Source organism: Poecilia reticulata, chromosome 20 (assembly GCF_904066995.2).
Source record: "Poecilia reticulata chromosome 20, P_reticulata-male-v2, whole genome shotgun sequence".
Classification (NCBI taxonomy): Eukaryota; Metazoa; Chordata; class Actinopteri; order Cyprinodontiformes; family Poeciliidae; genus Poecilia; species Poecilia reticulata.
This window is the reverse complement of record NC_088849.1, coordinates 24,389,029-24,410,387: the sequence shown is the minus strand read 5'-3', so window position 1 is coordinate 24,410,387 and position 21,359 is coordinate 24,389,029. Positions and strand designations below refer to the sequence as shown.

Below are 21,359 nucleotides of genomic sequence, written 5' to 3'. Positions count from 1 at the left end.
CTTAAAGTAAACCATTTATTGCAGCAAAAATAATCTCACTAAAAACATTTTTAAAAACTGCACGTTTAATCTGAGCACCATGTGGGGAAAATCCCACCGTAAGACATGATTGTCTTCAACAAAATCCCCAGTGCCAATTAGTCACTCAAACCATTTCTAGAAAATAAACATCAATGAAACATTTTTGTTAGTTAAACAGTCGCCTGCAAACAGCTGAAGTTCACAACGGCTTATTTTAATATTTCAAAGATCAGATATACCTTAATGCGCATTGATGCGCATAGAGGAAACCATCTTAGCAATGCCGCAGAAGCTAACATGTGCAGATTTTTTCGTGTAGTATTGAACTGAAATAAAATATTTTTAATGTAAAATGGCTGCTTCTAAAAGATAAGATTATCAGGGGATAATGACGTTACAGCAGATATTAATAGTAGATATAATCCACATTCCTGCTTTAACAATAAAACACATCTGAACAGCTGCAAAAAAATGTCCATTTATCTTCACACATCGCCACCACAATGTTTTATTTAATCAAAGTTCATTTTAGCCACACAGAAAATGTCCTGGTAGGAAGCTTTACCCCAATTAGAGTCAGTTTTGTTAAGCTACAAAGAACTGATGTAAGTTTAACATACATCAGGACTAAATGCAGGACAGCGGAAAAGATGGGGAGTAAAAAAAAACAAACTAAGATAATGACGTTATGCTGTGAATAATATATGAGAATTTCTGAGAATCACATACATGCTGGTGAGAGCAGAGGCATCCCAGCTTTATAATGAACTTGGTATATAACCTCTGCCACCGTGTCGTGTTGTCATTTCTACACAAAGACTTTGAGAAATCCATTTCATCTACAGGGCATCAAAACAAGGGATTGTGTTTATCTCCCAGTCTCTATGGGCGACTTTATTAAAGACTAGTGGAATAGGTGACTGGTATGAGGCTGGCAGCTGGCAGGTGGAAATGCATTTCTGTGGAGATAAAAGTAATCAGCAGAGTCTGAGGTTTCAAGGCCACATGACAGAAAAAGAGCACTCCAAGCTCAAAGCAGCAGGCCCAAAAGTTTTCATCTTCGCCTCTCTCCCACTCTCACAGTGAAGATTCAGCAAAGTCTTTGCCAACAACTAGACTTACATTGTTTGTGTTCACAAGCTAATTGGTACTTACAGCCAAACAGCTTACTGCCAGTGCCACTTGTCAGGTGCCTAAGTCAATTACAGGAAGGCAACAGATTTGAGGGAGAAATCAAACCCGACAGAAATCCGTGCGAATAATGTTACTTCTGCAAAGCAAAGCGGTAATTCTGCTCATTTTGATAATGAAACTTAAGCTGGCTCTAGTGATTACAGCTGCACAGCCAATCAGTGGATGTCACATCTCATCACAACTGAGAGGTCAAAATGAAAAAAATACAATTTCAGAGGAAGAATTAGAGTATTCTTTAATGGCCGAATTGATTATTGTTGCTTAATATTGTTTATAAATGAATCTAAACATATATTACAGGGGTTTTTTCAATCTTTTAAACATTTGTCATCTTCATTAATCGCATCTTTTATTATTAAAAATAATAGGTCTATGGGCTACACAAAAATATTCATTACATGTTTTGCACAAAATTATTCTTAGATGATCAGATTTTATTCTGTCCTTTTTTAATCTGCTTTCAGAATAACTTGAATCAACTTTAAATTCAGATAAACTGCTGCTGGCCCAACTCAACATTTACTCTCTCATGTGAAAATGGATGCAAACCCATGTGCAACTATGCAATCGTACATCTTTGAAAAGCATAAGTAGAGCCACCTGCACAACCAGCAAGAAAGCAGAAAGTAGTTCCTGTAATGTAAGTCAACAACTATTTCAGCAGCCATTGAACAACATACAGCGATAAAACCAACTGACAAAACGTCCTGGAGCTCAGTTTGGGTTGCCAGGTGACGGGCAGGGGGGCTGAATAAATATCACATGTTGATGATCCAGGTGTTTACTTCAAGATAGTTACTTTCTGGACGAAAACAATAACAAAAGTGTGTGAATAGTCAAAAAAATAAAAATGGTATATTAATCAGCTGTGAGTTTCCTCCATATCCTGAAACAAATCAGATTTAAGAATAAGATTTACTCTGTAAACAAGCTGAATTCAAACACAAAGTTTAGCATTTTAAAACATCCCAAACAAAATTTTAACTACAGGGTGGATTCTGCATAACCACAACTGGTATATTTTGCGAAAGAAGGAAAGTCACTGTAGTTGTATCTTTTTTTTCTCTCCGTTTCTGCTCTGGCGAGTTGTTCCTGTTTTACGTGTGCATGTTCACCATGCTGCTTAGCTGCTGCTGCAGCCTTTACGTAGCAATGCCTCTCTCCATGCATGTGGACTTTTAGTTATAATCTATGGCTGGTATTATTGGAAAAGTGCAGAAACATGCATGTCATGCTTCCTGTGTGGCTCTCGCTCAAAAAGCACCAACACTAAAGCACATTTAGTCTTATGCAGCACATTTAGACATAAATATGGAAATTTCCTCATACTTTGAAGGGCCTTGGTAATCCCCTCAAAAAACTCTTAGACACAAGAGCAGAGCCGGTCGGTGCTGGTATTTTCCTTCAAATCCTTAATTCAGAAACATCAGCGACTGTCTGATAAAGGGTATCTCTATTTTATTGCATCTGAATACCAATAAGTCAAATTCTTGCCCTGTTAAGTACAGTATTGTATATTAGATGTTCACACAAGGCCAGGTTGGATGTGTTGAATGTTTTATCAGAATGAAACATCATTTTTTATTCTTCTTTGTATGATCTGAAACATTTCCATACGAGGCAACAGAAGAATGCATCTTTATTAGATTTCCACCTGACTGTAAAAGTTTAAGAAAAGCGATAACACACTCGGTGTAAAGAGCCAGATATGAATTCTGCCAACAGAATAATCACTGAGTCATTCAGTCTTTTCATCACTATATGTTGAAATGGATTCCATTACAAAGAACCATCAATACCTCTATCTTCCTACCAGTAAATTACAAAAAAAGCCCCATTTGTTATGAACATCCTCAGAAGAAAAAAAAAAAAGTGTGCAGCCGGTGCAGGCGGCGTCTACCAACAACCATATTCCACAATAAAACATAACGGATAAAATTCTCTGTTTATGCACAAAGAGAGCCGGCTGCACATTTCCAGCATTTAATCTTACTTCAGACATAAGCGCCATGCCAATTATGCTATTCCTGCCAATTTGTCTGCTGAACAAATATAAGGCTGAGTGGCCACCTGCCTCTGGAGCTATCAGCCAAAAGCTTTAGGAGTGGCAGCAATTCAAAGAGACACAGCAGCCATTTCAGGTGAAGTCAAGGAAATTACTTAGACTGACTGAACATTTTATTGGAATATGAAGAATAGCTGCTTAAAAGGGACTCACTGCACATAATATAGTCTTTAGAATCCAGCAGACTGGTGGAGGATCATATAAATGTTTAGGTGCCATGCATACTGACTGTCATCTCTTTTACACTCCGTTTCTGTTTTCAACCACCTTGGCTTTGTACAGACCCTGATGATATATATACGTGAATTGTTGGACTGCTTTACTGGTGGATGTTCTTTGTAATGACTTGGCTGAATTGGGCCTGCAGACACTCGGTGTGTGCGCCTGCCTCGGACTGTTTGCTCTGTGTTAATTTAAAGAGGCGCTTCCTTTACTGCTGGAATATCCATGTCCAGTTACCAGAAAATGTGATGGAAAAAAAGAGAGAGAACTAGAATATTATGCAGGAAAAAAATGCTGGTGAAAGCAGAACTTGAGATGAAAAAGAAATTACATTACACTGGCAATGCTTTTCCTAATCAAACCTGTATTGATTTCTAATCGATTTTGCAGCAGTTATACACACAGAGATCCGGGACTTCATGTTTGTTTCATGATCCAATTAGGGTTACAATCCTGAGCAACATTTAAGGTGGAACAAGCCAAAACTTCAAACTGTTTCAGAGCTAAACATTAATACGTTCCTCCTCATTATGTCTACTTGGAATAGGTGGGGATTTTGTCTCATATATGGAGCATTTTAGTCAAATTTCACCTTCATTTACTATAATAAAAAAGAAACATGGATTTTTTACTTAGAATGACAGTCACAGTCAATTTATTATTTATCATTTCAGGCTTAAGAAAGACTTCCTGAAGTTCAAATGAAGCATCAGGATGGATTGGAAAGGGAAATTAAATTACAGTGAAGTATTTCAGAAACTGGTCATTTTCACTCAACCATCTGTCAGCTTTTCAGAAAATAGTCTAAAAATGCTCTGAGTGGTCAGAGGTCACAGCTAGATTGAGGTTACAGAAGGGCTACATTAACTCAATTACCTGTTAATCATATCAAAGGTAAAGGTAAAATACACAGATCCACTTCTGTCAACTAACAGGAAACTGAGGCTGAAACATGAACAAATCCACTATATGCACAATTTCTGCTCCTGGTTTTCAGGAGTTTTTGAGAATTACACAGCAGGATAACATGTAAGTACATTGTCTTTGCACATTTACATAATTTCAACTTTGGTCCGAAAAATTTGCTGCAAGACTTTACTCAAAATAAATAAACATTACTATTACCCACCTGCTCTACAGGTTTGTTTATTGCAACTTTGTAAATCTTTAAACACAGAATCTGATGAACGTCTCTTTAAAACTGTTGTGTCTAGAATTGAAACGTTAAAAGTGGAAATCTTGGTATTCCAGCAGCACAAGCTGGGCCAGGTAGCAGAAGGGAGGGAGAAATAAAAAGACGGCTGAACATCCAACCAAACGTGATGATCCGTTTCTTGGCTTCTCGGTTTAAAGGGGAGGGTTTGTTGTTGATTAAATCCAGGCTCCCATACTTAACTCAAGGGGACTTAATCTATTTCTTTCTTATGCGGGTGTTGTGCTTGATTGACTGATTATCACCACCTTTTGGCCATACTCCCTTCCAATCAACTCCGGTGAGCGCCCCTTCGCTTTGATTGATTTGCAACAGTCACAGCGAGCCCTGATGACGGAGCGCCTGCCTAATGACCATACATCAAGAGGAAGTGATGAGGGGCGTGCTGAAGACACGCCGTTAATGCACATCGCGCCGATCCGCCCCAACAGTTGTCCTCTATTTTGACATCTGAGAGGAAAAATGGAGACGAGTTGCTGTTTTCCTAACAGGGAGGATTGTTATATTTATTTATGCTAATGAGACGCTCTGAGTCCTGGGAGCAACTTGGTAACTGAAGTTTAGCACACTGTAAAAATCAAACTGTCAGATCAGAGGCTGTTACCTCATGCAGAGCCAGAGAGGCAAAGAGAAATGTGTCAAACTGGAGCTTGTTTTTCTGTTACACATAAAAAAACAGAGGAAATCACTTTTGAAATAATACGTTATAGTTTGTCAATCACTGATTTAGCTAATCTGGACTATATCAAAGACAGCCTAAATTAATATTTGATTTTGAATCAAATCAAACAACAATAAAAGTTTAACAATTATTTTTGCGTTTCCTTTTTCAGTATTTTTGTAAATATCCTGCTATTTATAAAATACTAGGATTTAATTTAGTCTTGAAACAAGACAAAATTAACTTACAATGAACTTCTTTGCTTATTTTAAATCATTAATATTGATGAAAAAGCACTTTTTCCATTGATAGATTATTTCATATTTAATATGGGGAAACGGTCTTGATGCGAGTTAAAAAAATCTGCCAGTGGAATAAATACTTTTTCATCGATATTAACTCCCATTTTTTGCTGAAAAAGTTAGTTTTAAGTCAGTTTTGTCTTTTTTAAGTGTACTAAGATATTTATACTGGAAATTTAGATTTGTGTTTTTGCAGTGCTGTGTTGCATTTACATCCTTTTTGTATTTCGATTCCCCCTTTGTGTTCTAATTCTGTGTCTAAGCAAAGGCCATAAAAATTGAAATGAGCAGATCAAAACACCTTGGCTAAGCTCCCTCCAAACCTGGAGGGCTTGGCAAAATTCATCATATTTAAGGCTCCAGAAAAATCACAGACTGACATCAAGGAGCAAAATACAAGGAAAAATAGACGGAGAAAAATAAAAGCATGCTTAAAAGTGCAGAAGCAGTGACCTCAAACAATGAGAAATATCGACCCAAAAGAGAATACATGCACCAAAAGAACGACAGTTATGAGTCATCGTTCTCCTGAAACCGTTAGCTGAAGTATTTTAGGCTAAATTACCACTTAGGAAGTCCACACTTTGAGTTTGCATATAATTCTTGGTACCAGAGGAGACAAAAAGGTTGTTTGAAGACTTTTAGGAAAGACGTGCAGCGACATGACACTGGCTAAAGGCTAACAACTCAGGCACTGATGCTGAAGTTAGCATCTGATTTTCATACTTGCAATTCAAAATAAAACTGACCACACTGCATACACATTATTTCAAATCCATCCATGATTATTTAAATAAATTTTACTGCTGTAAATACAAAAAAAGGACAATTTTGTTATATGTTTTAGCCTGTAGTCACAGCAACAAAGTGTGCATGGAATAAGCAGCTTCTATTTCACCAAAATGATGTTCAGACGCTCTTTAGGAATTATGACCAAATTTAAAAATCTGAGTAAAGATGGAATGAATATTTTCTACTGAACAGGAAAATATAAAATGCAAATTAACTGTAAATCTTTATTGTATTTGGAAAACAAGGGTTCAATATACATACTTTTGTACAGTCAACATTCTAGAAGTCCCAATCATAAATTTCCATTTTCAAAATTATACCATAAAAATAAATGCAGATAAAATCTGTGAAGTGAAAGAAATATGGTTGAGCAGACAAACGAAGGGATGGAAAGTTCAGACGATGCAACTGTAATACAGACTAGAAATGTACACTGCTCAAAAAAATAAAGGGAACACTTAAACAACACAATATAACTCCAAGTAAATCAAACTTCTGTGAAATCAAACTGTCCACTTAGGAAGCAACACTGATTGACAACATGGACCCTCGTCGGGTCAATCAGTGTTGCTTCCTAAGTGGACAGTTTGATTTCACAGAAGTTTGATTTACTTGGAGTTATATTGTGTAGTTTAAGTGTTCCCTTTATTTTTTTGAGCAGTATATATTTTTCATACCTATCCAGAAAGAACTTAAATCTGGTCATTGTTCAGTTTTCTTGTTACAATTCAGCACATGAATAAAATGTGCTGATCAAGGCATATGGAGGTTTTTCTTTGCATTAACAGTTTTTCTTATGGTAATTTCCATAAAAACATGAAGAGTATTATGTAATTTTATCAGGGCTAATAATTCTGACCTCAGATGTACACAGAGGACCTCCACCTGTTCGGGGTTCAGTTTTCACAGATTTGCATATACACACATTTCTCTGTGGAATGAAATACAAATTATTCAGAGAAACAAAGAAAATGCATCTTGGGAAGCTAAACTACTGAGACAAAAAGCTACTTGACGTTCGTGAAGCAGTCCATCCTGACTTTTCTCTGGTGCTGCTGACTGGTGGTACCAAAGAGGAGAGATAAGGAAGGATATAGATATTAGTTTCTGCAGAAGTGCTGAGATGGTTTCCAATGTGTGTATTAATGTGTAAAACCATTAAAATAGGAAGTGATGAGTGTTTACAGATTATGGTTCACTGTAAACAGGTTATCTTTGCTTGGTATGAAAATCTGTTGATGACTTAAAGCACATGAATGTGATAAAAAAGCAAAAACAGAACAAATATGTAAGGCAGCGAATGCTTGCTGCAGCATGAGGTGTTGGTTATTTTAACTTTCCCGTTGCAACCTTTAAATTCCAGACTCAAGTCTTAAAGTCATTAAAAGTTTCTGTGTGTTTTGTATGTTTTCTTATTCCATCCATGCTGTTAATTATCGTGGTTCAGGTTGTGAATTGTTCCTTGTTATTACATGTCACGATTCCAAACAGTCCAGTTTGCAGGGACTTGTTGCATGCACTGCGGGTTCTAGAAGAAAAACACTTTGAGAAGCACATGACTTTTCCTTCCTATTGTTGAGATCTTACTACACACACAGAGCCGTTGCCTGATTCTGTCACAGAGCAACCCGTTTTCAGATGCGTGAATAAAACATTTAGGCATCTTTCTTCAAAACTGTGGGTTTGTTATGCAAATGAACACAACATAAGACAAGGAGCATTACTCCAAGTCCGAGCTGAAGCACCCATTCTGTCATATATCGTACAGCTTACTGTCTTGTTCAGTAGCAGAAAGATATCCAGAGATATATCAATGTTTTCTGCCCAACAGCCTCAACCTCATCCTGCTGCTAGTTCACAGCAGACGCTTCGCTGCAGCACACCGTCTCTTCCAGGGTGTGGGTATTTGCATCATCCAAAATTACCATCCAATCTGTTCTCTGACTACTTCAAAGCGTCACGCTGAGCTGATTGACACAGAGACATTCATACCTCCCATTGGGAGAATGGGTTGTCTGCTGTCTGGTATCTGGACAAGTCCTGTCCTTTACTGAGAATTTGCGTCTCACTCATGCACGAAGCTGTCATTTCCCCAATGCGTCAGCCCACCAGAAAGTGTCACAAGGGATTAGGAGAAGCCTAAGGGGGATTAAAGTGTTCTTGACAGACTGGCCGCTTCACTTGTTCCAAAACTTTATTTGTATTTTTGTTTGTGGGAAAGTATTGGCAGAAATGCAACTAATACGGCGCAGTCACAGTCATTTTATAAACAAGTGAAGAAGAGGGTTTTTCACTTTCATAGAGGGTTTTTTTTATTGCAGCATCATTACGCCACACATTAAAAAGATTTGAAAAAGTCAATCCTTAATTTAAGCCCTATTCTTGCACGTGTCACAAAGGCCAGCTTTTATCCACTCTTCAAAACAGGAAAGAGAAGAGAGCAAATGTTGTGATAGACTGAAATGGTGACAGGAAAATAAATATTTATATATATATATATATGACCATATCTACAACAATGATAATGAAATCAACTCTAACTGTCACAAAAAAAGATCATAAAGGACCAATGACCAGGTCTAATAAGGAGGATCTTAAGAAACACGGCTAACACCTTCTACTGACTAACAAAAAGCCAAATCTTTTGGTTACCAATTCTCTTAAACTGCTCTTAGTTATTATCGACATGCTGTAGTAAAGTCTTTTCTTGACACAGATCAGTTCCCATTGAACTTGAAAAATGTAAAAATCAAACCTAATGCTTCACTTATAAGTAATTATCATATCTTACATAACACGTTTGCCAAAGATTATTGGAAAGGCAAAAGAAGTGAATGACACATAAGTCGTGACAGCAAAGGATCTAAACGTCTGTGTTGGTTTGATCTTTCTGCAAACAATCTGGGTGAACGATTACATGTGGCGTTCCTCATGGCTCCATTCTCGTGCCAGTTTTATTCAATGTGTATGTCCATGCTCTTGTTCTGATTATGAAGTTTTACAGTATCTCTTGGTACATGGGTGCTGATGATGAAAAGGTTTATATTTCTACCTCTCATCCCACTCACTGAGTCAAAACATTAAAATCAATATTTTCAACAATTAGTTGGTTTTTATTCAGTAAATTGTGTCACTGTAATGATGTGTTTATTCACCAGGCAGCTCTATTTAATATACTACATTGGGTATTTGATAACACTAACATTTCCCCCACTGGATAACTGTTCTTATAATAAAGTTTTGGTTTTTCTATTTTGCAATAGAAGATTATTCCATATCTTCGGGCTTTTCACACAACTTTACATATAATTATCGATAGCGTCGTGCCTCCTATTTCCAATTTCCATTTCATACATTATAATGCGATTGTTTTCACTTTATGCCTCAGCACCTCTTTAATTTGTTATCCACATTTCACCTCTTATCCCCAACTTTCTCCTATACTTTCCAACTTTTGATGAACCAATTATCGTCAAAGGGGCTGTTTGCGATTTCCCTGCAGTCGAGCCGTTCATTTGCTTCTCGCTAATGTCCAGAGTTTTTAATCAAGCAAAGAGACGACGAAGAAAAAAAAAAATTGTGTGGGCCATGCAGAGTGTATTAATCCTCCTCCTCCTCCTCCCTCTCTGCTATTTTCATCTAATTAAGGGTCATTCTGTCTCCTGGCCACATTAGGACACTGCACACCCATCTCAACCCACATAATTAAATGTTTCTTTGTGCTTGCCATCTGGAGACCTCATCTCTTTAAACATACATGTCAAATTGATTTCCTAATAATGTTTATATTTCTTTTCACCGCTTTGTTATCGTCCAGGCTTAGCTGTTTATGTTTATTTTGCTTTCATCAGCAGCACCCATCGCACGCAGCCGTACACACACAGCACGCTGGGAACAACAGAACCCTTGAGGTAGTTTGCAGCACCAGCACAACACAACCAGCAAAGCTGACATAATGAAGTTCAAAGCAGCCCAACAATTTAATGTATAAATAATTGCATATTTATGCAGTCAGGGCATCGCTAAGCTGGCACTTTGAATATGCTGCGAACATCCTCGCTGTAGCTTTCACCGAGGACACAATGCCTGCTCAGTTGTTTTTTGACGCGGAAGATTTCATGGTTCATTTTTGCATCAAAGACTGGCAGATTATCCATGTTTCAACAGTAAACAACATTTCTCTGTCAGCCCAACGAGGCGATATGCGATTAAATCCCCAGGTTGATTCAATAAGCACACATCTGAAGCGCAAAGTGATGTTTGCTGTTCTTTTCCAGGACCCATGTCCAAGCAGATCATCTTCTCCTTCTCCCCTTCTCTCTCGCTCTTTGTTGCTATCAAATGATAGTTAAAATACAGACATATGTGTAGCCAGAGAAGCGTTGAGCGCTTCTCATTCTTTTTTCTCTGAGTGCAGTTGAGGATTAGTCTGTGCCTGAGTGCCTAGAATAATGATCACTGCAGCAGAGAACCACATTTTCACATTCCAGGAGATAAGGGGTAGGCAATCTGCAAGCAGAGGATTTACCCGGCTCCCTGTGGCTTATTGTGAAGCTAACAGAAAAGTCACCACCAACAGCCAATAACTGGTCTTCAATGTACCATGCACCAGCAGGAAGCCGTCTCAGTACTCATATTTTTGGGACCCAAAGGAGTATAAGTCACTCTGAAAATGGCTCTGGAGGTCTAAGCAGTGCCTTGCAAAAGTATTTTTTATCCCTTGACCTTTTTTTCACAATGCAGGTAAAAACATGATACATGGCTTCCACAACGTTTCATAAATAAAAACCTAAAAAAATGGTGTGGGACACACAACATTGAGAAATCACCTGGTTTTCTAGAGGTTTGCACAATATATTAGATGCAAGAGTGAAACTGCAAGTTGGAAGGACAGCAGTGGACGCCTGCACCTGACAGGAGCTGTGTTTCCATTACAAACGTACAAAATGTTGGTGATATTCCGCTAATGTCAAAAATACACAATTTCACTGTTGTGGTGTTTCTGTTAAAATTAAAATCAGAACTGAAGTCACACATGAAAAGGTTTGCAACAAGTCAACAATCAGCATGCTGCGCCGTCATCCTCCCACCACTTTATGTTGCCGTCTTCATGTTTCTGTCAGCAGCAACATCTGGTTGTTGCTCGTGACTCATGATTTCCACTGCAGTTTTGACAAATACGCAAATTTTGATACAACTGAAAAACCAAAATGCAAAAACTTGATAAGAAAAAAGTTTTTTTCAAAACTACTGTGATTCCATTAAGAATCACATTTAAGGCAACAGGAAATGCAGCTACTGATAGTTGATAAGATGTGCTGGCTGCACAAATTAGAAATGCAGGGTGGAGGAAAATGTTGATTTGTTGTGATTGATGACAGAATCTCAATATTTACTAATCATTTAGCCCCAGGATGGTATGAAAGTTGCTCCAGACACTGACTGACCCCCTCACGGTCAAACAGACGGTGTCCATGTCTGGCCTGAATCTTTTCACCTTCCAGATTTGTGAAGGAGGATTTCATATCAACACTTTGAGCTCTTTAATGGTACTCCACCTAAAACGTGACATATAAGTGCATTTAAAAACTTTCAGTGTTTTTGGTCAACTTTGCCGTTTTTGGGGTGCTCTCACCAGGTCCAGGTGGGTGTTAAAAATTCAGTACCCAGTGCATAAGGGTAACGAGGTCAAGCTCTTTCGGGGGACCCCGACCCCGTTACCCTGTGACCCCCGGTTAGCTCCCCAGAATTTTTCGAAGTTGGCCCAAAATCCTCCCTTGTGCCGAAATATTTGGCCCGGTTCCTAAGTAGGGTCAGGGAGGTATGACAAAGTTTTGCTATGGTAAGTACTAATGTTAGCTTAGCTCATCTGTTTGCCAGACTTTTCTATATTTTCTACTTGACTGTCAATGATCCAGTCCTAAAGAGTGAAAAGAGGAGCAGCAAAGTTGGCCAAGTTATTGTGGGAGCCAACAGCCACATCCTGTTCAGTCTAGAAGTGTCCTCTGAATGTTGTTTTAAATACCAAAGCTGTGTGTAGGTTCATCCCAGGTTTACATACTGGATCTAAGTCTCAGATCAGACCTCGGTCCAGTTTGGAGTCCAAGACTTGAGAAGTGATCTTTATCAAAACAAAATCTCTTCATCCAATCTGACTGAGTTTGAGGTCGTTTGCAAGGAGGAATGTGCAAAGAGGTTCAAACATACTCTAATAACACTAATGTCGTTCCTTCTAATTCACAATTATGCTTTCGTTTGTTGGTCAGTCACATAAATTCATAAAGTATATTGGGGTTTGTGGTTTTAACAACAGAAAGCATTGTGTGAGAAGCAGCTTTACTTTCATAGTCTAATCTTAGTTTCTTTCCCTCAACAGAGCAAATTATGCATCTTACCTGAAAACTGGCTTGATAAGGAAAGCCATTTTCAGATTTAATGCATTTTGAAGAGCTAAAATGACAGAGACACCAGGATAAAACATTTTCTGAACATTTTCAGAAAAGAACCATTAAACTACAAGATATATCTTAAAAAAAAAAAAAACGCTCACACATAACACCCAAATCACAAGACAACAAAAGCTTGCATAATGCTGACATGATAATCTGAAACAGCAGAACAGCTTGTTCTGTTTGTAACCCATTTCTCAATAAACAAGAGGAGCGAGAAAAATGCCAAATAAGCTGTTCAAAACGCAGGCTCCATGGGATGGAAATAATTCATTTTACACTCCGAATCTGTTCAGTGAAACTCCTACCTTTCCCACATACTGCGCATCCGGTCCTATGTGTTCTTCTAAAACAAAGAATTGGTTCCAGATCCAGCCACGCTTGGGTCTGTGGTGCACCTCTGTCTCCCCGTTGGCCAAGAATCTGGTCTGGTTCTTGGAGGGCACTTTGGTAGGGACGTGATGGCCCGCCCCAGAGCACCTCTGGATGAAGCAGAGGCAAACCAAGAAGGGACAGAGGCAGGAGGTGGTGGGTATCCTCATGGTGGCGCGGCGCTGTGCAACTGTATTCCTTTACTCCGAGGCGGCGAGGTCCTCCCACCACTGCCGCAGCAGCCGCCTCCAACAGCCACCGCTGCAGTGGTCCAGAGAAAACAACAGTTTAAATCCAAACTACAGAAACTATCTTCCAAGGGGATCCTCTAAGGTTCATGGTCCAAAGCCAAGGTACATTTACATTATGGAATTTCCCAGACTCTGATCGACTTTTCAAAGGAACGCCAACTTCTGGGTAGCTCTCCCTAAGAGAAGGGGTTATTCCAGGAAGCCATTCTGGATGTCCTGAAAGAGAAAACAGAGGAAACACAGATTAATTTGATGGATATTAGAGTCTAAATGTCCACTAATTCCTCCAATTAAATTGCGGCTCATAAATCTTTCTAGACGAGGACACACACGTCAAGCTGTCTGACTGTGAGAGCACACAAAGGGAAAAGGAATCCTGCTGCATTATCTCAGCTGTTTCTCTCATTACGCACATGATGGAAATATCTTCTGACTTAAAGAGTAGCGCTGCTATTAAGACGGTTGTCTCAGCCTGTACCGTCAGAGGTCTGCTTGGTCACTGATACCGCCTGATGAGATCGACATCATGAATCACAACCATGACGCATTGGGAATGTGCCTCAAAGCCTGACTTGACTTTATTAAAAGTAACTCCATGTGTTTGGATTTGGATGTTTTAAAAAGAAAAATTAGTGTGTTTCTGATGCACAGTGAGTAATACAAATGTAAGTTTTTTACAAATTGGCTGTTAGTGTTTCATCTTAAAGCTGCAAACCTTTAAGTGGGATATTATACGAGTAGTGAGTGAATGGAAAATGCTGATTGTTTTTAACTTTATGTTTTTACCTATAAGAATTCAAGAGTTGGCGTTTATGTTCAACCACTTTGAGTCAATATTCTGTAGCGCCTTCATTCTCTGCAAATACTCTCTTCTTGGGTATGTCTGCCAACACTATGAGACTATAAACCAGTGGTCCCCAAACTACGGCCCGCGGGCCGAATCCGGTGCGTCTCCACATTTGGTCCGGCCCCCTGAACAATACCAGAGAGCATTTAGATTTTTTATTTTTTTTTTACCGTATTTTCTGGACTATAAGCCGCTTATATGTGGATTTTTCTTCAACCACTAGGGGGCTCTTTAGCAGGAAGTGAATCATTGGAAGTCAAAATTGGAAATAAAAGAAGAAAGCACCCATTAAAATAGAATTAGGTTTTAATAGGGAATTGAAATTTGAGAATGTTGTTGATCAGTTAAATAGAATTGAGGGGAAAAAGAAGATTTTTCGTTTTTTTTAAATAATACTGGTATCATTATGAGAATTTGAGGTATAGATATTAGGATCCAGTAGATGGCAGTAGTGCAACAATAATGGATGCAAGCTGCCGTTGAAATCTAAAGAAGAAGAAATCACCTATTTTCATTCAGCACATTTAGCTAGTAGCAACACGAAGGAGCAGCACTTTTACTGTTACAGTTCTGAAACGACCATAATCAGTTCAGTTAAATCTAAACTTGGAAACTTTTCTTTTTCAACCCTAATAAATGTGATATTCAACTGACCTGTTATGACTCAAATGTTGGCTGTCCGCCCCCCTCTGCTGCTGCTGCATCCCTGTGGATGCAGCAGCATCGTTCGTGGCTTATAGTCCGGAAATAAAACCATTTATTTCATAAATGGTGTTATTTCCTGGATTTTTTCTGTGAAGAACCCAGACAGGGTTATTTGCTTATTATTTATTTCATTAATAGTGTTATTATTTATTTCCTGACTTGTTCTGTGAAGAACCCAGAGAGGGTTATTTGACTGTGCTTTCTGGAAAACAATATATTTTTACATTTAGGCTCTCCTACAATCGTCACTCTTTTTCTGTTGCAAACTGACTCCGGCCCCCAGCAGAGAAGGAAAACGTTATGTGGCCCTCACAGGAAAACGTTTGGGGACCCCTGATATAAACCTTACCCATAATTCTATGCAAAACATTTAAATCTCAAATACAATGGATGGAGAGAGTCTGGAGAAAAATCTGTCTTCAGGTTTGCCAAAATTTGACAGTGGATTTAGGTGCAGACTTTAACTGGACCACTCTCACACGAATATGCTTCGACTTAAACCCTTCCATTATTATTGCATTATATAACATTTTATAGTCTAGTTTTAAGTCTTTTACAGCTCTAACAGATGTTCTCCCATCCCCACATGATGACACTGCCACCACCGTGGGGATAGTGTGTTCAAGACTTGCTGAAGTTACTGCGGGCCTCTTGATTGCTTCTTTCATTATTGCTCTACTTGCCCAGTCTATCAGTTTAGGTGGACAGCCATGTCTTGATTGGTTTGCAGTAGGGATGTAACAATCAATCAAATTATGATTAATGGTTTATCAGCTTAAAATGTGTTCCTTTTGATTAACTATAATGGCAGTTTAGACCTTCTGTCAGTGTTGTAGTATGGCTGCATTCCAGCAGAGGGCACTGTTGATCATCCTTAAGTGGAGTCAGTTGATACAGAAACAAAGATGGCAGGGTCATACCAGAACAGGAATGAGAAAGGGTCCCAACAGAGTCCGATCCTTAAGTTTCACATGAATACAGCTGACTCAAGAAATTAAGATGAATTGATGTGTTTCTTTTTTTAAATTCTGCATATTTTCAAAAATGTAACTATTAATGTTATCGAAAGACAATCGGCAGTATTGATAAAAGAGAAAACTCAGGTTTTCTCATTTAATCATTAGTCGATTGATAAGTTAAAGCAACTTTAGATTAAAAAACAATCCACAACTTGCATCCCTGACTGCAGCTGAGACAGAGTATTTATATTTTGGGATGACACAACGGTGCTTTGGTCACTTCAGAAAGCAGCTGGTTGCACTTAATTTTATTTAGGGGTATCAGAATAAAAGGAGCACAGTACTAGTGCTGGTCATTTAAAATGTCTGTGATAAGCATTTAAAAGTCATAATTTCCTTCAACTTCATTATTATTCACTAAGTTGTGTTGGTCCATCAAATAAAATAACAGGAACATTTCTGTTTTTGTCAAAATGTGACCAAATATAAGAAATATTCTAGGAGTATGAAAAGTTTAGGTAGGCAGTATATGCATGGTTGAAATAGACCCTTTTCCTATAGTAACATCTATAACATTTCTCAAATGTGATTTAAAAAAATCACATTTGAGATGTGATTTAAAAAAAAGTATATCTTCAATGTCAACATTAGCAAAAAAAAAAAAGAAAAAAAAGACATTTCTAAAGACTAATGAGAAGAACAATTGAAATTCTGTCTTGGTGAGAATTCAGGACAAGTTCTGTCAGCCACTGCAAAGAATATGGATAACAGATCCACCAGGAAGCAGCAGTGAGTAAACTGTCTGCTCTTGATTTGGATTTTAAATGTAGATTTGCTATTGTGGTGATGCTGATGCATAAAATCAGTCTGTTTCTTGCAAAGAAGAATGAATAATTTGACCTTGCTGTTCTGTAGTTTCCATGAAGCTTCAGCAGAAAAATGAGACTTTAGACAAGAAACTGCTCAGCTACTGAAGGTGAGGTTGAATCATGGAATCTGTCAGCTTTTGGTGTAGATACATATCATCAATTTCATTATCTGATTCATAAAATATCAGCCTGAAAATTTCAATGACTGAAATGTATCTTTAATATAAAGAGATCATTAATAAAAGTTCAAACCTAAATCAAACTGTTCTCAGAAACAACATACTCTGTATTGAAGCGTAAAGTTTCTAACACCAATTTATTATCGATTTAAGTCAAAACCTTCATAGTTTTAGTGTTGCGTCATAATAACCTCTGCAGAAAAAATAGATATTCAGCAGCATTAAAAAATCTCTAACCTTCACAGAAACACCCAACTGCGCTCTTAGTTCCCAGCCTGCTCCTTCCTGAGGTGCTAAAAAGATGGTTGATCGGAGCGTTTGAAGATTTACAGAAAAGAACCTAAACACAGAAGAGGAGGGCTGACTGAGACTTATCCAGAGGATTATGTGACAGCCATGGCAGAGGAACAGAGGAGCTGCTCTACCTACAGTGATTCTTCTGCTAGGTAAAGCTTGTAGTTTGACGTAGAATTCATCTCAGCAAAAATTTGGCATGAATACATTAGCATTAATAATAGCTTATGTTTGCATATAAACACAAGCAGAAAGTATTTGTTATCGCTGCATTTCATTACATCAGGTGTTCACACACACCTGAACACAGGCAGGCAGGATGTGACTCACTGTTAGAATAACTCATATCACTGGTTAAAACAACACTGGAGCTGAAAACTACTCAACACTGCCACTTTATATATATATGTGTGTGTGTGTGTGTGTGTGTCCAGACTGTTAACAGTTGTTATGTTGCTCTACACCAATATTTCAGTTATTTTTACTTAGTCGATGTCATTTAAATTGACTGTAATGCAGTAATAGCACACATACATTTTGTCATCGCATCAGTATTAGCACTAGACAGAAAAACAGGATTAACTATTTGTAAATAGGGACAAATTAATCAAATTTAGCTATATTTGCCATGTTTTTGCACGCAATAAAACTCTTTGTGAAGGCATATAGATGATAAATGCATACAAGGTTTGTTTTATTTTTGTTTTTTTTTGCTAATCTACACAGTGAACCCTTAGCTATTTACAGTTCAGTTTTCACAAAATCACATTTTCCCTTTCTGCGAACCACAATTAAAAATTTTCTTGGAAAATTTATTTACCCACATTTGTTTGTTGATCACATCTAAAATGTTTTTTTTTTAATTAAGGTTGTAGAACTGCTGCAGCTAACAACATTTAGCATCATGTTGAAAAACCGTTTCCTCACTTTGACCTCTGAAGACCCCAATTTTCTCTACTGACTCACTTTGTTTAATTACCTTCAGTCTTCTGTAACAGTATTAGAGACATTTAGCTATAAAAACCACAACAGATTAACACGAATCCAGGAGTTTTGAAGAAATGTCATTAGGGAATTTTAATTTTCCACTTTTCTCTCTTCCTACGGAGGGATTTAACTGCCGTTTAGTTTGGTCAGATATGCTTCAAAGCAGCACTTTAATACGACAAAACAGGGACAATGAAAGCACACTGCTTTCAATACAAAACAAAAATTAGAATTAAAAAAAAGTACAAAGTGCTACAAAGATGTTTATGTCCCGTATTATTAATAGGATGTAGCACAGTTTTAAACGGCCCTCTTGAAGCTGAGAGCACGGAGCAGCAGCTTTAAAGGGATTATGGAGGCATGTATTTGATATTTAACAGGATATTGGTGCTGAAAGACTTCAACATTTCTCCTGCTCGCTATCTCTTTTAATACACGCGACAAGATTAGAGGGGAAAAGCCGCCAAGTAGCAATAATGGAACTTTTGATTGTTGCACACTTTGAAGAATAATTATTAAAATATTTTTCAAAGAAAATAAATATGTTTTACAAAACCACATGGATTAGGATATGCTTAGAACCCTTTGACTAATCCAAATGTTTCTAATACCTACAAGCTAATAATGTAGCAGAGCAGGATGAACTCCTGGTTGCTGGCCATGTTGACTAAAAGTGTTGGAGAAAAGCCACACACTAAACGTGTAATCTGGGAGACGCTTCTCATCTGCATGCACTAGAAATCCCACGTCCGGTTTTATTTCTTTCACTGAAAATATATATAAAACCCCAAAGAGAATACTAATAAAGTTTGAGACTTTAAGGTTTTTTGAACTTTTGCTGCGTTGAAAAAAGTGTTCCTTTGATTGTATCACAAAGACTTGTTGAGACGTTTGTGGCACCTCAGTGAGTAACAACAAGAAAAGCTTTTCCACTGGTTTCACTTGAGCCTCCTGGGGCTCTCTTCAATCAGTCTCCTAATTGTCTGATCATCATGCTGATTCGAAGCAAAATACATTTCAGGGAGCCATGAAATCAACAGCATCTGGCTCTATCAACAAAAATTATTTCTCGCATTCCTGATGATGATGTTGATGATATTGTTTCGAGCGGCGCCCGTCGCTCATGCCGTGTTTGTGCACAGCATATGCAGAGTCAAACAAGACGGGTCATGATGCGGGAGCTGAATCACAAATGTTGTACATTTAGGCGCTCATGTAACTTATCTTGAAATTGGGTGTGCAGACTTTATTACAGGAGGTTAAAGTCAGAATGTAAATGTTATGACTCAGTTTTTACTTTCCAGTGTAAAACAAATGAGTCAGATTGGTAAAACCATAATTAATTCTTATCTGATCAACACTTTTGCACAAGAGAAACTCAAAGCAGCAGGATCTTTTTTCTTAAGCAAGTCCATACAGGGAAACAGACACACATGGACGCGCATACCTACAGACAGATTAGAGCAACCAAATGATCTAAAAGTTATGTTTTTGAACTGACTCTCAGTACAAGGCTGCATTTTTTATGATTTATGAATCATTCCTCTAACATCCTTAGCAAAATCTGATCTCTAAAGTGGTAACAACACTCTTCAATGTGGAAGGTGTTACTGAAGGAAAAGTAATCAAAAGATTCATTTATGAGGCCCTCTAGAGTCAAACATTAAGCCAAAACCAGACGACAGAATGTGCTGTGGACATCAGCTTCTGTAGTTGTGCTAAGATGGTTTCTACTGTGCATATTGATGCATATTAAAGTGTATTTGGGGTTCAAATAATTAAAAAGGCAGCTTTAGGTATTGGTGTCTATGGTCCTAACCTCCACTGTGGTCCGTCTCAGTAGAATCTATTTGGAATTAAAGTTCCAGGCCAACAAAGACGGCATAACATCGTGACTGTATTAGTTTCTGTTTTTTGGAGTTTTCAGAAAACAAAACTGCAAAACGTTTCTCAGATTGGCTGTCAATGATCTTTTATACATAAACTAAAAACTTGACTATGCACTGAAAGCTGAGACTGTAACAAACTGGTATTGTGATAAAATATAGGAGCTTTAAAAGGGTGAATAAATACAGAACATCTGTATAACATGCTGTCCTTTACCGTGTTCATGATCTAAATCAGTAGTAACCCAAAAACATCACATTAAGTCATATTTTTGTCTCAAGATCATTTCTTATTTCAGATATTTTCTTAGTTTTGTTTCCCTATTTTCTCCTTCCTTGCTATTTGAGGTTTCCTGCTCCTGCTCCTGCCCTCTGGTGTACTTTACTTACTTACTGTACTCAAGCTCAGCAAAACATCTTCTGAGACTGCAGGCAACAAACGGTCCTTTGTAAACAGGCACAAAATGCTTCATTTCTTTCCTTCTGGTTAGGTGAAAAGTCAAGATGCTCTTTGGCTGCGGCCGCCTCTCTGCGGCTGACCCTCATTGTTCCCAGAACGCAGCAGAGGCCCAGCGATGCATGTTTTGATCCGGCTGGTAAGCTTGACATCAGCAGAAAGTCAGAGCCGTTAAAATCGAATGCGCTGGATGAGCTATTAGCAGAGGGGGCGAAACATTAACTGTTTGCAGCAGGCGACAGGAGCGCGCTCTGCCTCTCGGCGCCGCTGGATCAGGAGCCTTTCTGTTGTTTCTTTAAACATCCCATCCTGTGCATTGAAGGGCTTTGTGTCATCACTGACTGATTATCAGCAGGACCTACTCGCTCTACTTCAGGACTCTGGGTTCTCTTAAATCTGTTAACATGACCGTTGAAATCCCCAGTAAAGTTTTTCAACAGATACAGTCTTGGAAAGCCTTGAAACCTCTTGAATATATTCTAGTATTCTTATACCAAATTTATGCATGAGGTGTTTTGTTTTCCTGCAAATGTACAACTTCAAAATCAGACAATATCCAAGGTTCTCCTTGTAAATATTTGTCTTTGGTCGACATTTTACTCCTCCATGGCCATGTTTTTTTTTATTTAAGCTA

At 38.1% G+C, this 21,359-nt stretch overlaps 1 protein-coding gene across 2 annotated transcripts in view; it reads right to left on the bottom strand.

Moving 5' to 3' along the window:
- The window catches only part of LOC103456687 (cadherin-18), a 125,654-nt gene that overhangs the window by 76,989 nt on the left and 27,306 nt on the right, over positions 1 to 21,359 (bottom strand). For both annotated transcript variants that reach the window (XM_008396400.3, XM_017301987.2), the window contains exon 2: positions 13,228 to 13,758. In XM_008396400.3, the coding sequence (XP_008394622.1) occupies positions 13,228 to 13,461 (234 nt within the window). In that variant the 5' untranslated portion in view covers positions 13,462 to 13,758. The remainder of the gene's footprint in view (positions 1 to 13,227; positions 13,759 to 21,359) is intronic.